This window comes from Physcomitrium patens, chromosome 12, assembly GCF_059467195.1.
Source record: "Physcomitrium patens ecotype Gransden chromosome 12, ASM5946719v1, whole genome shotgun sequence".
Taxonomy (NCBI): domain Eukaryota; kingdom Viridiplantae; phylum Streptophyta; class Bryopsida; order Funariales; family Funariaceae; genus Physcomitrium; species Physcomitrium patens.
In genome coordinates, this window is record NC_143421.1 from 14,988,078 (window position 1) to 15,005,811 (window position 17,734).

The following is a 17,734-nucleotide window of genomic DNA, read 5'->3' on the forward strand; positions in this document are numbered from 1 at the left end:
TCTTGTTGAATCCAAAATGTCCCGCAGCTGGAAAATCATGGCGAGATTGAAGAACTCGGAGTCGTGCTAGTCCTTTTGGAATGTACAATCGCTCTTCAAAGTATAAAAGATCTCCCTCCACCTTGAACTTGTCGTCATTGGTACGTTGCTTGATATCAATGGCTACTGAATCTTTAATGGTCATAGCACGTACATGGTTTAGGAAGTCAGCATCAAATGATATAATAGTAGCACAAAGTTGAAATCTCTCTGGCTTCAATAACGTTGTACATTGTTGATCAAACGCTGCTTCTCCAGCCTTTGGTGCAAGATACGATCTCCTTGATAAAGCATCGGATAGTCCTTGCTGCCTTCCAGGTCGATAAGTGATAACAAAATCGAATCTAGATAGCGACATATTCCACCGAGCTTGACGCCGATTTAAAACTCGAGCCGTCATGAAATACTCCAAATTCTTGTGATCCGTATATACGGTTACTGGATGTGCAGCTCCTTTAAGAAAGTGACGCCATTCTTCGAAAGAATCCACTATAGCAAGAAGTTCCTTATCATGGATCTCATAATTGATTTCAACAGCAGAGAACTTCTGAGAATAGAATGCAACTGGATAGAGCTTCTTATCTTCACTCATTTATGAAAGCACAGCTCCCAAAGCAAAATCTGAAGCATCAGTTTCTAAATAGAAGGCCTTTGTAAAGTCTGGATGTACCAAAATTGGAGCTGTAGTAAATGCTGTCTTCAAATCTTGAAACGCCTTCTCCGCCAAAGGTCCCCATTCCAACTTATCCTTGCATGTTAATCAAGTGAGAGGAGTAGCAACTTGAGAATAATTCTTGATGAAGATCCGATAGAAGTTAGCAAAACCTAGAAAACATTGTACGTCTCTAACCGTCTTCGGAACCTCCCAAGACATGATTGCTTCTACTTTCTTGGGGTCCATCTTCAAACCTTCTGTAGTCACAATGAACCCCAAAAATTCCATCTCCGTCTGGTGAAATAAACACTTTTCTAATTTGGCATATAGTCCTCGCTTGCGTAGTTTCTCCAAGACCAAACGAACATGCTCCTCATGCTCTTCCTCGTTTTTAGACAATATTAGAATATCGTCCAAGTAGATGACAACAAAATCATCAAGGTGTTCTCGAAAGATGTCATTCATCATATGTTGGAAAACCGCTGGAGCATTGATAAGACCAAAAGGCATGACATTATATTCGAAATGACCATACCTTGTACGGAATGCTGTCTTCCACTCATCTCCTTCCTTGATTCGTACGAGATTATAAGCTCCCCTTAGATCAATTTTTGTAAAGATCTTCGCACGTCCAAGTTGTTCTAAGAGACTAGAAATCAAGGGTAATGGGTAACGATTTTTCTTTGTTACCTTGTTGAGGCCTCGATAGTCCACACACATCCGTAATGATCCATCTTTCTTCTTCACAAATAAGATGGGTGCTCCAGCTGATGATTTTGAATGACGAATGAAGTTCTTGGCTAGATTCTCATCGATGTACTTTCGTAACTCTGCCAACTCCGTTTGCGATAGATTGTAGATTGGGCCAAAAAATGGTTGTGCTCCTTCTTGCAAGTTTATGGCACAATCATATGGTTGGTGTTCCGGTAGTATGTCGGCGTTCTTCTTTTGAAACACGTCTTCAAAATCTTTATATTGCTCTGGTATACTTGCTGTTGAGATCTTCTCCTCGATAATTAAAGCCGCATAAATGACAAATGGAGTGCCTTCCTTAGATGATCTTATAAAGGCTCTTGCTCCAATGAATAAGGATTTCTTTTTTCGAGGTTTTTTATTAGGTTTTTTCTTGGATGGTTTTGTGGGAAAAGTCATTTTCCGCAACCTCCAATCTATCAATGGATTATGTTTTTCCAACCAAGAAAGACCAAGAATAATAGGATTTGATGGGGTTCTAATAATATTAAAAATAATATGACTACTATGGTCTTTAAACGTTACTTCTATAGGTTTTGATTCATGGGTGATGCTACCAGACAATAAAGGTCGCCCATCTATGACCTCAATATGAACAGGTTTTGATTTTTGTACTAAAGGGATCTTATGATGCTTTGAAAATTCTTCGTCTAAAAAACAAGCAGATGCTCCTGAGTCTAGTAGTGCTAAGGTTCTCAGTTTTTGAGGGCCGATAAACAGAGGGATTGTAAAATAAAATGCAGGTTGGGCAGAAAGAAAGGAACCTGATTGTTGTTGGGATATTTCATTGTCCAGCCGCACGGTTCCTACTGTGGCTGGGCATCCTCGTTTTCCTGAACAAATACTCCCTTAGTCTTGATTATGCCTCGATTTTGCTTTTTGGGGCAGTTTTCGACTTTGTGGCCTTCTCCACCACAATACAAGCATAAATTTTCCTCCATACGTCGCTTTTTTTCTTCTATAGTAAGAGATTTGATACGTACCGCATCAATTTGCATGTCTTCCACCTCTGAATGCGAATTCACACCGCTTGTCGACATAATTGGAGCATGGCGAATTGTATGTTGTCTTGAGCGTTGGTCTTGGCGACGTTGGAATAGGCGATTATCGCACTTCACAGCTTGGCTAATGGCTTCATTGAGCGTTCGTGGATCAGGAAGAGTTAACAGCAAATCCTTCACATCATCTCTTAAACCCCAATAGAATTGACTCATCAACGCTTCTTCATCCCAATTGATGTCGCATACTAATTGCCTGAAATCCGAAGCATAGACTGATGTAGAACGCATCCCTTGTCGTAGCGACCGGATCTTTGTTGTAGCCCATCGAAGCTTATCGTGTTCACCAAATGCTTCCGCAAATGCTTCCAAAAAGGTTTCGAAGTTGTTTAATATGGATGATCGTTTCTCAAACAAAGGAGCAAACCATGATAGAGCTTGTCCCGTAAGTAAGGTTCCAACAAGCCCAACACGTGACTCCTCCGTTGGATATCGTTCGGGCTGTAAAACTGTTATCAACCTGATTTGATTGACGAATCCTCGAAACTTGGAACGTGTTCCATCAAACTTATCTGGAAGGCTAACTCGAGGCTCCTTATGTTGTAGAACTAGTGGTTCTTGTCGAACCTAAGGTAAAGTTGTTTCTCCAAGTACCGAAATTTGAGGCTGGTGTAGTTTAGATTGTGCTATCCCACATACTCCATCATTATGAAGCCTTGCCACCACTCCTTCAATCTCTGCAGTTCTTTGTGATAACGTAGCGAGGGCATTCATAATAGCATCTAATTTAGACTCCAAACTTTCTGTCATACTAATGTCTTGACCTCCGGCCATTCTAAAAGAAGGACAAAAATGACCCTATAAGAGACAATATTGGTTTATAGGAGGGTAATCCACAACCTATAAAACGCCTTAAGAATTTCAAGAAGAGGGGTAATCCACTCTCTCCAAGAAGAATAAGACTCCAATATTGTAACAGAAGAAGTATCAGTTTAGAGGAGGGTAATCCGCAACCTCTAAAAAATGCTAGTATACCTTCAAGTAGAGGGGTAATCCACACTCTACTAAGAAAGAACTAGCTTTGATATCTCAAGTTAGTGTAGTCTCGACAAACTGTCACGGACACAAAATACAGACTTGAAATCTAACAAGAAGTTCAAGAAGAAGTGGCAGAATTAGATTAAACAGATGAGTATAAGAACAACACTAAAAAGGTGAGCTAGAACTCCAAGAGATGTGTTGTCGAGACTGAAGAACTCTTCAGCCTCAATCCCTATATATACTCCTACTTAGGAAGCTTCTCGAGCTACTTCTATTAACTAGGAAGCTTCTAGAAAGTTCCAGGGGATTCCTTTCTAGAAGCTTCTAGAAACTTCTCTTTAAAAGGTTCTAGAGGCTTCTCTTCTAGAAGGTTCCAGAGGCTTGTTTTCTAGAAGGTTCTAGAAACTTCTCTCTAGAAAGTTCTAAGGAATATGTCCCTAACATATTATCACTGAAAAAATATTACCACTTTTTATTATGAAATTCAATAATTTTTTTGTGGAGCATGTGATCATAAAGCATTTGATGATCAAAGTAGATTTAAGTGATCAAATTTATAGGTGGATAGTGCTTTCAAAAAAAATTGAAAATGTTTAGTGTAAGTATGGAAGAATGTACATCCAATTGGATTGTCTTCTAAAATTACCAAAAGATGAGGGAACTGCACTTGTAAAAAATGATTCTAAATTCACCAAAAGATGTGAAAACTACACTTGTAGAAGATGAGTTCATGAAGAAACAACTACTCACTATGACATTAACATTATTTACTTAGTATCATAATATTATATAATTCTTAAATGTATAAAACATTCAACCACTAAAGATAAAAAATAATTTGTAAAGGTTCAAAATAAATAATAAAAAATCTAATATTATTAGATAAAAGTTGTATTGGAATTAGTTGAATGGTATTTTTAAATATTTTCTAATAGAAATAAAATTTCATAGATCTTAAAAACATATTATAATAGTAATTATAAAGAATTTGTTTTTAAGACAATTGATAAGTTTAAAAATTCTGAGATTTTTTGGTTATTTTTTGATGTATGTATAAAAACATATTTATTTTTATAAAAAAAACATGTGATGCATGCTAATAATGTGCTAAAAATTAATGTTATATGAATTCTTCTTTCATACCTTCTATAATATTAATATCTCTTGTAAAATAGAAAATTAATTATATTAGATAAATTTATTCTCAATCTACTAATAGCATGATAAATATTTTGGTACAAATCGAATTTTTAATTAAATATATAGAAGTATATGTAATTAAAACAAATGATTTAAAAAAAGTACTAAATTTTTGTATTAAAATAAGATTTTTGAATTTAGACGCCTTATTAGTAATAGAGATCAATACCTTCTTGATATAAAAATTATAAATTTGACTACAAAGTTATAAATTTATTAATGAAAAATTATTCCAAATTATATATTAATCAAAAGATATACTAAATAAATTAATTAAATGTTAAATAATATTCTAAAAGAATAATTTTAAATTTCAAATAAAATTGAAATAAAATAATAATGATGGAATTATAGGCTTATTAAATAATATATAAGGTAATAATAAAAAAAATACTATTTTTCTTACATATAGATTAAAATTAGTTTTATATATATATATATATATATATATATATATATTAAATTTAAAATTATTTAAACTTATATTTTTTAATAGAAAATAAATTAGTCTTTAGACTTTAATAGATTTTTTAAAACATATTTAAGCATTAGATAAAGTACAACAAAAAAGTACCCAACATATAAAAACCATCAAATATTCTTACCATAATATGGGCAACTTAAAGGTTAAAAAGATAAGTCTATGTATATTTAATGATATTTTAATTCTATACAAAATATAATAGGATCAAGTAAGGTAGATAAATATAGAGATTTTATTTGATTGAATGGAAAGACTTATTAATTGACCATGTACCAAGGTTTTTATAAGATAAACAAAAGAGATTTCTTATTTGGCAAAATAGAAAGAAAAAGAATAATATTTAAAGAAATAAATATTTTGAAGAGGCATCAATACATAATAATTTAAGTGATAAGACAATTAAAGATTGAGATTAGATTTTTAAGACTATAAGATATTTTTAAGAATAAAAACATGCATTAAGTATTCTTCATACATTTGTACTAATATAGTAATCAATAGATAAAAGAAAAATTATTAAATTTATCTTTCTTTAAGAAAAATTAGAAGGCAAGAAAAATTTTAAAAAAGAAAAAAATACAATTGGATATATCTATTATATGACATATATTGAGAAGATTTATAGTTTTTTATGTATTTATAAAATAATGTGAAGATTTATTATAAAATAAAATAAATTTATTTTTTAAAAATAAATTATTGGATTTAAAATCTTTAAATTTAATTATAGATAAATTAGATTAATTTGATAGATGAAATATCAAATAGTTATAAATTTATGTAAAAAAATTAAATGAAATTTTAGTATAAGAAAATCGTCACAAACTTTGAATTTATTATAATTTTAAAGATTTATTGAATGATGAAAAAATTAAAAGAGATATTGGAAATGTATGAAAAATATTTGCACAAAATTAAACAAAAATATTTATGGAAAATTTAGATTTAATATTACAGACAACATTCTTAAAATAGATTGCATATTAAAACAAATATCTATTAGCAAATAAGATTTTAAAAAAATTTAAAATAAATAAATTTAATTGTTTATTTTTAAATGAAAAACTTCAAAAGTAAAAAAGAGATAAGTATTTCTAAAAAGAAAAAATGAAATTTTACAAAAGACTTGAATTAAGTTTTTTAAAATTAAAAAAAATAATTAAAATTAAATAGTTTTTGAAAAGAAGTAGGTATCAGTTTATAGTTTAACAAGAAAAAATAAAAATGAAACAAAGATGTAATAAGCAATACAAAATCTATAATAAAAAAATCTTGGTAAAAAGTTTTTAATATATTTTATAAGGCTAAAGATTCAACTATAACTATACTTATAAAATACATTAGAAAATTAAAAATAAAATTAGTAAGGCTTAAAAAAGAAAATTAAATAATAAGATTATTTATCAAAATAATCAATAAAAAAAATTAATTGAAAGAAGATTATCTTTAAATTATATAAATTAGAATAATTTTAAATTTATACTTAAAAGAAATGTAAAACATTTACCAATACATTAAAAAATGATATTTATTTCTTCTTCTTTGTAAAAAGAAAGAAATATGTACAAGATAGAAATTAAACAACTATCATAAAAAAAAATTAAATTAAATGGTATGTGTTACAAGTATCAATACAGACATTAGTAATTAGGAGGATAAGAAAAGTTAGATAGAAGTTCTTAAAATTCCATTAATTAGATGATTTCTTATAAAGAAGCTTCTTAGAAGGTTAATAGATGTAGATTTGACTTTACAAATATTTGTAGGTGATTGGTAGGTTGATAACTTGGCCAATAAGTTGGCCAAGTATTACTTATGTTGATTAGTTGTTTAAGTTGGCTACATGTTACACATTTTAGCCACTTATGATATAAATTAGCAATATGATATCATCCATATCTATATATATATATATATATATATATATAGTAAAAACTTATATTACATATTAGATACAAGTTTCTCAAGTTAGATATCTATTGAATAATCTTTAGAATGTCCATATATAGATCTTTACTTAAATAGTATATAGATGCAAAAATGAAATCTTCCTCACTCTTGTTAATGTTATATATATTATTTAACTAAAAGCTATGTAGTGATGTTATATTTTATAAAGTCATGCTTAAGAATACACTAGACACCTAGATATAGAAGATAAATAGGAAATTATAACAACAAGGTCCTAATAATCCTAATAGAATTTTAAATAAATTCCAATTAAACCTTAAAAATCTTAATCAAAATTTAATCAAATCCAAAAGAAGTTTTAAAGAAATTACAAAAAAAATATTAAAAAATCATAAGTTAATCTTAAAAAAATAATAAATAAATTTTTTTAAAATAATAAAAAAAAACTATATAAATAATAATTAATTCTAAAAAATATTAAAAAAAAACTTAAATTAGTCCTAAATAATTCTAATCAAACTTTAATGTAATCTTAAATAAATTTTTAATAAATTCTAATAAAATTCTAATCAAATCCTAATAAATCCTAACTAAATCTTAATAAATTTTTAAAAAAATCTAATGAAATTCTAAAAAGTTCTATAAAAATCTTAATAAAATATTAATTAAATCTTAAAAAATCTTAATCAAATCCTAAATTTTTTTAATAAAATCATAAATAAATTCTAAGTATATTTTAACCAATTTTTTATAGTTTTTTTATAATCCTAATAGCTATTAATTGAATTGTTGATTTAAACTAAAATTTCATTCAAATCTCAATCTTTAAGCAAATAAAAAGCACAAAAGTTTTGGAGAAAATCAAATATACTAATTGAAAGAAAGAGCTTCTGAAGCTTTTACATATTGGCCATCTTCTTTTTTTAACTTAGATATTGATCTTTCAACAGTGATTGCTCCTTGTTAAATCATTTAATTACACTTCAATTTGTCAAAACTATAGATACTTAAGTCTAAAATTCTCTCAATTTTTTTTGCTTTAATTAAATTATCAAATTTTTTAAGATCACAAAAGCCTTCAATAATCCTAAAATTCAAATATCTAAAGCCTTAATCCAATAAAACTTCTATAATCTTCAATTTAACCATTTGATTGATTAAAATTTTTTTAAATATAATTTAAAAAAATATAATAATAAAGTTACAAAATTTTATCTATATATTTACTATAATATCCAAAAATTCTTCAAAAATACAAATCTTATTTTATTTCTCAAAATTCCAAACCTTTGAATTCAACTTTTATTGTAAAAAGCTCTTAAAAATTCAATATGCTTCTAAATTACTTGAAGCTAATGCTAAAACAACTTTCTTCAAATTTTCTTTCAAATCTTCCTATTTAATTAGCGAAAAATTCCAAAATTACTAAAAATACTTGGTTTTGTGCTTGATGATTTGATATCAATTCTAGTTCACAATGAATCCTTTCCAAACATCAATTCTTGGTATCTTAAGTTAAGTTTTATTAAAAACTATTCAAATTATTTTTTAAAGATATCTATATTATTTATTTTATTAATTTAATTTTTTTGACTTAATTATGGTCTTTTAAAGTAAATAAAATTCTATTTTTTAAAAAAAGATTTTACTAACATTAAGTTTTTATTATTTTCTTATCTCTTATTACTATTTTGCTACAATATCTTTCAACTAGGCTCTTTTAGAATAGAGTCCGTATTTTTATCTTTCACCATATAGTCATATTACAACTTAACACCAATGTTCTATAGGACCCCCAATATATGTACAACTTGTAGAATATGTATCTACTTGTAACACAATTTCTTCTATATGCAACATGTGGCCAATTTGTTGGCTAAATTTCTAACCTATCAATCACCTATAAATACATATGAAGTCAAATCCTAGTATATAAAGCTTTTAAGAAGCTTTTCTATAAGATATTATCAAATCTATATATTATTACTTACTACTTAATATTATTATGTAGGTAATTATATATATATATTTGTTATAACCGGTCCTTATATAATTATTTAACACTACTAAGGTAACTTTTGATCATCCATGAGATGGCTAGTTTAGATTATTAAGATCATAGCTAAGATTATGAAAGAAAAAAATATAAAGACTCAATACTTAATATCTATAAGATTGTAAATAAAGAAAAGTAAGGAGTAAGATTGCTCTCACTTCTAACATTTTTTACTTGTAGGTATATGCCCTAATAGAAGAAAAAAATTAATTTACTTTAAAAACATAAAGAACAAATAGCTAGAAAATTTATTTCAAAAGTTGTTATCTATAAAATTATCAAATGAAATATTTAAATTGTCTCAACTTAGATAATGTTGTAATTGTAATAAAGATCTTCAGAAGAAACATGTTCTTCCTTATATACATGGCAAGATACAACATGTTTAGTACTACAATTTTAGAAGAAACTTCTAATATATATAGGTATTATTAGAAATATGTATTATACCAAATGAAATATAAAATATATTATATGAAGATAGCTATAAAGGCTTTTATAATGATCAAATAATTACATCGTCTTCCTTTCTTAATATAAGATATTATTAATAATTAAAAGAATCTATCAATCACCTTTGTGCTAAATAAAGTCAAAATTTTTTGTTGATATTATTTCATGGATCTTTGACTTTGACAACTTATGAAGCAACAATATAGCTTTTTGTAGAATTTTTTGCCTTAAAAAAGAAATAATATAATAAATAATCATATTTAATAATATATTAAATAATATATTTAATAATAAAATTATATAATAGTAAATATAAATATATTAAATTATTAATATCTGCTTTGGAAACTTTTTATACTTCAAACATATTTATAAGTAATTGATAAGTTGATAATTTAGCTAAGAAATTAGCCACATGTTGCATATTTAACCACTTATATTGTAAATATGCCATGTGGTGCATATATTAAAAACTTATTTTATAAATTAGACATATATCTTATAAGTTAGATACATATTATATAGCCTATAAAATATTACCATATAATTCTTTAATAGATAGTATATATAGAGAGAAGCATAAGGCCTTCTTCACTCTTATCAATACTTTTCTTCTTTTCTTTCTTGATTCAAGACTTTCTAATTTTTTTATATTTGGTAATAATTATTTTAGTTTTGATTTTAATAAATATTTTAATTATCTATTTTTTTAATAAAATATTATATTATTATTTTTAGTATTTTAATAAAATTCATATCATTGATAATTATTGATTGAAAAACTCCAATAATAATAAGTGACCTCCAATGTTATTTAGAATTTGCTAAATACTATCAGATTTTATGAAGAAATTTTCTCACATTGCAACTCTATTTATATATTTAACTTGTAAAGACAAACTTAAGTAGAAGAAAAAAAATAAAGTAGCAATTGAAGCCTTAAAAATATATTTTAACTTATCACCAATTTTTTTATTAAAATAAAAATTTAAAGAAATATTTCAACAAAAATATATAGATTGGACTTTGCCTTTGAGGTAGTATTGTGACAAATAGGAAAAAACAAACTTCATTCCATAGCTTTTTATTTAAGAAATTTTTTAGTAATCAATATTTATCATGACATCTACAATAAAGAATTTTTTATAATTATGGATTCATTTTAAGAATAGCACTATTTATTTGGAAAGTACTTTTATTTTAATAAGTATATACATAAATTATAATAATCTTAAGTATTTTATGTCAATATACTTTTTAAATTATTGTAAAGCTTGTTTGAGTATGTCCTTATTAATATTTGTATTCAATATTACTTAAGGTTTATTAGATGCATTTTTTAAATATTCTTATCTTGCACCAAAAGAAAGAGATGCAACTTTTGATCAAGAACTATTCTTAGGATGCCAGAGCAATTTAATCTCTGAGTAATGAAATCATTGCTATGTATGGAACTTGTTTCTAGAAGAAAAGATAATATCAATATTAACATTAATAATTAAGATGATAAGATAATTTACATAGAAGTTCATAAAAGTAGATTGATTTGATGCTATCTTAGTGACAACCTTCTTAAAAGCTTTATGACTATGTATTTGGATTTAAAAGTGTTTGTAGATAATTATTACATTGAAAACTTGCCTAATAAGTTGGCTATATGTCACACATGTTGACTACTTTTTTTACAAGTTGGTCATATAGCATAAAAGTTAGAAACTTCTTTTGCAAATTAGACACATATGCCACAAGTTGGACACATGTGAGATGACCTATAAAATGTCATGATGAAGCTTTTTAGTTAAATAATACATGTAGAGGCAAGAGTAAGACTTATATTACTCTAATCAATATATATATATATATATATATATATATAGTTTAATTTCAAGAATCTCTAATATTTTTGTCTTTAGAAATAGTTATATTATTTTATTTTTATTATCTTTGATATAATATCTAATTTTTTTTATTTATCTTCCATCAAGTTCTTATCTTTGACAAAGACTTAACTATCTATAAAATAATATGGGTAAAAATAAAAAAAACTTATTGTTAATTTATTTCATTTAAATATAATATATTATTATATTTATGTAGAATTATTATATAATTTAATTTTAAAAAATTCCTATAATTTATTCAATTAATTTTTTAATGAATAAAAAAATAATCACATGCTACAGGTATCAATTGTATTATTTATTGTCTACTTTGTAAGAGATACATGGCATTTTTTTTACTTTAGTTTCGTTATTGTAATGCTATTTTAGACAAAAAAAAAAAAAAAAAAAAAAAAAAAACACACACACACTCTTATAACAATGAATTTTACCTATTCTATAAGCATGAATGGCCTTGTTGCTTAGATACATTCCTCTTGAAGAAAAATAAGAGATTTTAGTACTAATATGCATTTATAAGTCCAAATTTAGTATTAAAATATTTTTATGTCTTTTCACAAAATAACTTAAAATGTACTTCTATAATTTTCTTGCATGATTTGCATTACAAGAACTTATAAAAGCAAATACATGATACATTCAAATTTATTATACATCTAATAAAATAATATATTTTATTAATTTATTTTTATTAGAAATTAAATTTTATAATATTTTACTATAAAATGATTTTATTTTTATTTATTTTTAGAAATCATTGATGTTGCAAGAAATTCTAGAATTATTTCAAAGAATTTTAAAAAAAGAAAAATGCTGTAAATTATATTTATAAAGAATCATTGGAGATACCAAACATTACCAAAAACAACTGCCTCTAGTAGCAAAGTAGTCTCAAGTGCTAAACAATGAGTCTAAAATCACTTTAAGCATTCAATACAATAAATATTCATTACTTAAACTTTCAAAAAGAAAATCCATCTAATTTTCACTGTAAGTTATACACTACATATGATCAATCATTTTTCATTTGATTACAAATCACACATTTTATGATTATAAACTTCGTTCATATAGATGCTCATGGCATTGAGAACGACTGTTCTCACATTGGGGACAAGCCACAGAATAGCAGGGTCACGTGGAATGGGCGGAAATATGGGCAGGTAAGTTTGTCTTGGAGAGAGACGACGTCAAGGGCTGGCCTTTTCAAATCGGCGACGACGATGGCTGAACTGCGCAAATCGACGACGACGACGACGACTGAACTGCGCGAATCGACAACGACGACGACGAGCCATGGTCGACCTCGCACGCCCATCGATGCCGTTTCCAGGGCCTCTCGGAACCGGCACCGTTTCCTGGGCTCACCCTGTATCCTCACCCCTGTATATTTGGCTCTACCTAGCCACAGTGATCGCTCGCGTTACGCTCTTTCGTCATGTCTTTGACACACAGTGGATATGGTCGCGCTGTGTTCGCCTGTATGTGATGTGTTGCGTAATGTGATGTGTCAGTGTTGCCAGTAAGCTTGAATGGTTCAGCGACTGCCTGGTTGGCGATCTCGTTCTGTTTGTGCGTGTCTGTATTTTATTCTTATTCTTATTTTAGTTTCTTTCTCTTGTGTTCTGAGAGTTATCAGGAGAGTGTCGATTAGTTTGTAGTGACAGCCAATTTCTGTTATTTCGAGAGTGTTTGTAGTTTCGCAAGGCTGAAGAGTTACTGGCTGCTATGTGAGTGAGTGAATGAGTGAGTGAGTTGTAGCTTCACGGGTTGCGCCTTTGAACATATTGGCTCGGAGAATTTAGGGTTTCATGCTGTGATGATTGGGGTTTTGCTTCGTTAAGCGCGGTGGTTTAGGAGTAGCGCAATGTAACTTCACGGCTCAACTCGTTGTTATTCACTTTGAGTGAAAACAGGACTTTGGAAGCCGTCGTGTAACAGGTTTGAAATCAGTTTTTTTCATTCTTTTTCGAAAGATGTCTTCACACTTTTAGGAGAGGTAGGGATTGAGTTATATACCAGTTTCGGCTCGGTTTGATGGTTTTTCGTTCCTAGCTATGTGGAGTGCTGATAACATTTTATTGTGGCTGTTAGCAGAGGTATGGCGGCAACAAATCGCATTAACTTGCCTCCTAATCAGCAATTTTCCCCACTTCTCCTACCAGAGAAACATGCTGCAGATGCGACTCAGGAATGCGATGAAGAGTTTGATTTCTCAGATGTCTTTGGTCCTGCGCCACCACATCCTATTCCTCAACTGCCCCCTGTTGCCGAGAATGAAGACGCTACTGAGTGGTGTTCTGAGCTCCGGCAGGATCCTGTGGTCGTGTACTCCCGGTCTCACTCTCTTGTTGGGCCATCTCCAAAACCGAGTCTGAGCAGAGTACAGGGCAAACCATTGTTGGACGAGGCGGATTGTTCCTCGCCAGCTAGTGGCGCTGCCAGTGCTCCGTCTACTGTGAAGGGGGTTAATGAACTGGCTTGTCAAGTGACAGGGTTGGTGCTTAGTGATTCCGGGGACAGTGAAAGTGAGCGAGAAGGCGATGATCAAGTACAGAAAGATCCTGACAGTGGCAACGGAGTGGAGAAATTGGGACCTCAAGATTTCGAGCTTCTCAGAGTCGTTGGACAGGGAGCATTCGGTAAAGTATTTCAGGTTCAGAAAATAGGCACTTCTGAGATTTATGCCATGAAAGTGATGAGAAAGCAAAATATCTTAAAGAAAAACCAAGGTAGTTACATGAAGGCGGAAAGGGATATTCTCACCAAGGTGGTTCACCCTTACATCGTCCAATTGCGGTACTCTTTTCAGGTTCTTAATTCCCCTCTAAACCTAGTTTTCAGTTTGAACTGGTCTAGATACCGCTCCATGATCTCAATGTTGTATTTACTCATTATTATTGGTGACATCTACAAGCTGCACAATAATATGAGCAGACACTGTGAGCTGGATTGGAGCTGATACATGCCTTTGATTTCAGACAAGATCTAAGCTCTACCTGGTTCTTGACTTCATCAATGGTGGACATCTTTTTTTTCAGCTATATCGGCAGGGTACCTTCAGGTGGATGTCTTACACTAGCCCGTTTGTGTATGACTTTTGTAAGCATTGTGCAGATGCTTCATCTCTCTGTTAGAAAGAGAATGGATTTAAATTTCATACATACTAAAGTTGTGTTCTCATTGTATGCACCTGCTCTCGTGGTGCGCTTTCTCATGAGTATCTGTTAACTTTAGGGAAAAATGAGTGTGTCGAACCCTATGCCTTCGCATGTCTGCTAATGCTTCAGTTCACTGCTCTACTTGCCTTCTTGCCTGATGCATCATCGGCAATCAGATCCTGTTCAGCAATTGTGTCTTTATCACGGCGAGGAAACATTTGGTACTTGGGTAAAGAAGAGCACTTTGAAAGGAACTCACACAATTGATTTGAAACGCAGTGAGGATCTGGCACGTATGTACACTGCAGAGATAGTGTTGGCTCTGGCGCACCTTCACAAGAACGGAATCATACACCGGGATCTGAAGCCTGAAAACATCCTTCTAGATGCCGAGGGGCATGTACGTGACTATTCAGGGTTTTGCGATTCTGTTTTTGGCGATTCCTGATTAAGTTGATTTATAATCTTTAGATGGTATTGCTTCTTTCATTAGGATATAGATTAGGAGTGATGCCTGTTCAATCATCAGTTTTCCACAGTTTTGGTGATGGTTGAATTTTATTTATTTTATTTTTTCTCTTCCCTTCCCTTCTCCAACTGTCCTCTCTAAAACAGCTGTTGGAAATATTGAGTTTCAGGTAATGCTGACTGACTTTGGACTAGCTAAGGAGGTGAAGGAAGACAGTCCATCTAAATCACTTTGTGGGACTATGGAGTACATGGCACCTGAGATTGTTCAACACAAGGGGCATGGAAAAGCAGCTGATTGGTGGAGTGTTGGTATTCTTTTGTACGAGATGCTCACTGGCGAGGTATGTGATGTGTCCTGTTACGATCCGACATTGAAAAATGGGAGTAAATATGATTCCGATACCGCCTTTTCATTAACAGATATTCGGATGTACACTTATTTAAATTAGTAGTAACTGTTATATATATATATATATATATATATATCTATCTATATGTGTGTGTGTGTGTGTGTGTGTGTGTGTGTTTTGTGTAAGCAGCCTCCGTTCGCAAACAATAATAGGCAGAAATTGCAAGAGAAGATAGTTAAAGACAAGATCAAGTTACCAACATACTTGACCAGTGACGCCAACAACCTCCTGAAAGGGGTAAATATGTATTAAGTTTTTTAACACTTTTGTAATTATGATCAACGTGACATCTTTGACTGCCACTTGTTAGTCAGTGATTTGGGCATGTACTTAGATTAAAGACAATCTATTTGGCAGCAGTCTGAGTTTCATGTACTTTTAATGCAGTGGGAGTTCATGGTGGGGAAACTGAACTAGTTTTGATTGGTACATTTTACCTAGGATGTTGTTTTTACTTGTGTTTGTTTGTGTGTGTGTGTGTTTTGTACTGTTTTGTTTCCTTTTCTTTCCTTCTAGTTTTTTAATAAATTCTAATGCAATGTTGAGCTTTTGAGGTTTCACTGTATTGCTTCTGTTTTGTCAGGTATAAGTATGACAGCTTGAAGTGAGCTTTTGAACTTGTAGCTGTTGCTCTTAGACTTCACGAGCTTCTTGTGATGTGACTAGGCAATGAATACACCCGTCTTATTTGAGGATGCTTGTTAGATTCTAATACACATTTTCTGGTATAATTTTACAGCTCTTACAGAAGGACCCGAATAAGCGACTTGGAAGTGGACCCAACGGAAGTGATGACATCAAACAGCACAAGTGGTTCAAATCTATCAACTGGCGTAAGCTTGAAATGCGTCAAGTAACACCCAAGTTTGTTCCAATTGTTAGTGGCAAGCAATGTACAGCTAACTTTGATGAGATCTGGACAAAGATGCCGCTTGATGACTCTCCAGCTGCAACTCCCAAATCAAGTGATCTTGATTTTTTTCAAGGCTACACGTACATTGCTCCCAATACGTGGCTGGGCTCATCATAGTTGACAATCGTATGTTTTGAGGCCTGCACAGGGTTGCACCTCTTCTGTATTCATAGTAGTAGGGTTGGATCAGTTGGAGAAACTTTCTACGCCCTCCTGTGCTGCTCTTTCTTCCCTTCTGCAGATTTTTTGTAGGGTCAATTAGATGTGTCATTCAACAGACGTTTACACGGGGGACTACCTAGGCATTAAAGCCTTAGTTTCACAATCTGCTGTTCCCTTATGGGACAATAAGGTAGTCCAAAATGTTACAAATACTTTTGTTTTGTATATCAGGGAGAGAATTGCTGATGCTGAACATGCCGGACAGAAACGATTGGACTACACTCAACTTGTTATTCCTTCACTCAACTTGGAATTTTGGAGGAACGGCTCCAAGTTTGACTTCCAAAACATTTTGTATCTTATTTAATCATTCAAGCTATATATTTGATTGGATGATGAACTTTGGGTTGTGATCGCTGGTCCCTTGTTGAAGTGGAATTTTGAACTATCGTGACATGTTTTTGAGTTCTAGATTTTGAAGTCCCATTCACAACTCATGTGTTCATCATGTGGATTGAATAGTTACATTACATAACTTGCCAATAGTGTGCACCTCTAGCTGTTATAAAAAAAAAATTGCAATTGTAGATGACAAGAAGGTTGACTTTCTGCCTAAATTACAGACTGTTGAACATGTGACTAAGTATCATGGAACTCGAATCCATATGTCCCATGCTACTTGTGAAGTGGCAGTTCTTTTCTCAGTATTACACTTAATCTTGTTCCATTCCACATGAAGGAAGATATTCTTTGGAATAACACAAGAAATAAGAGGAATTATGAAGCACTTCTAGAGATTGATTTTTTCATTTTAATAATAATAATAAGTAACAAAATTTCAACAATATAAGAATAAAAAAAGAAGATATTTTGTATAGATATAACTTTGAAACCAAATTTTGGGAAGAGTCAAAATAAAGTTTAAAAATCATATCTAAAAAGAAAGAAAGTGATGAAATAAAATTTAGGAATATTTCTTAATTTCCTACTTAAAACAAAGTACTTTGCACTTTCTTCCAAGCCTAATCCATGTTAAACTTTTAGTAATGGCGAGTTTTCTTTTTCAACATTTCCAAAACAAATCTCAAAATATTATTATTTTTAAACAAAAACAAATAGTCCAATT

The 17,734-nt window shown here is 30.4% G+C and overlaps 1 protein-coding gene across 2 annotated transcripts; it reads left to right on the plus strand.

Annotated features, from left to right (window-relative positions):
* Positions 1 to 12,891: 12,891 nt before the first annotated feature.
* Positions 12,892 to 17,008, plus strand: LOC112289794 (serine/threonine-protein kinase AtPK2/AtPK19). 2 transcript variants are annotated; one of them, XM_024535392.3, is made up of 7 exons: positions 12,892 to 13,432; positions 13,589 to 14,303; positions 14,473 to 14,555; positions 14,932 to 15,052; positions 15,291 to 15,464; positions 15,663 to 15,770; positions 16,273 to 17,008. In XM_024535392.3, exons 2-7 carry the CDS (start codon positions 13,593 to 13,595, stop codon positions 16,561 to 16,563), a joined length of 1,488 nt encoding a protein of 495 aa, XP_024391160.1. In that variant the 5' UTR covers positions 12,892 to 13,432; positions 13,589 to 13,592; the 3' UTR covers positions 16,564 to 17,008. The 2 variants fall into 2 exon arrangements, with proteins under 2 accessions (XP_024391160.1, XP_024391161.1); XM_024535393.3 differs by having other exon boundaries at positions 12,919 to 13,432; positions 13,586 to 14,303.
* The last annotated feature ends 726 nt before the right edge of the window (positions 17,009 to 17,734 follow it).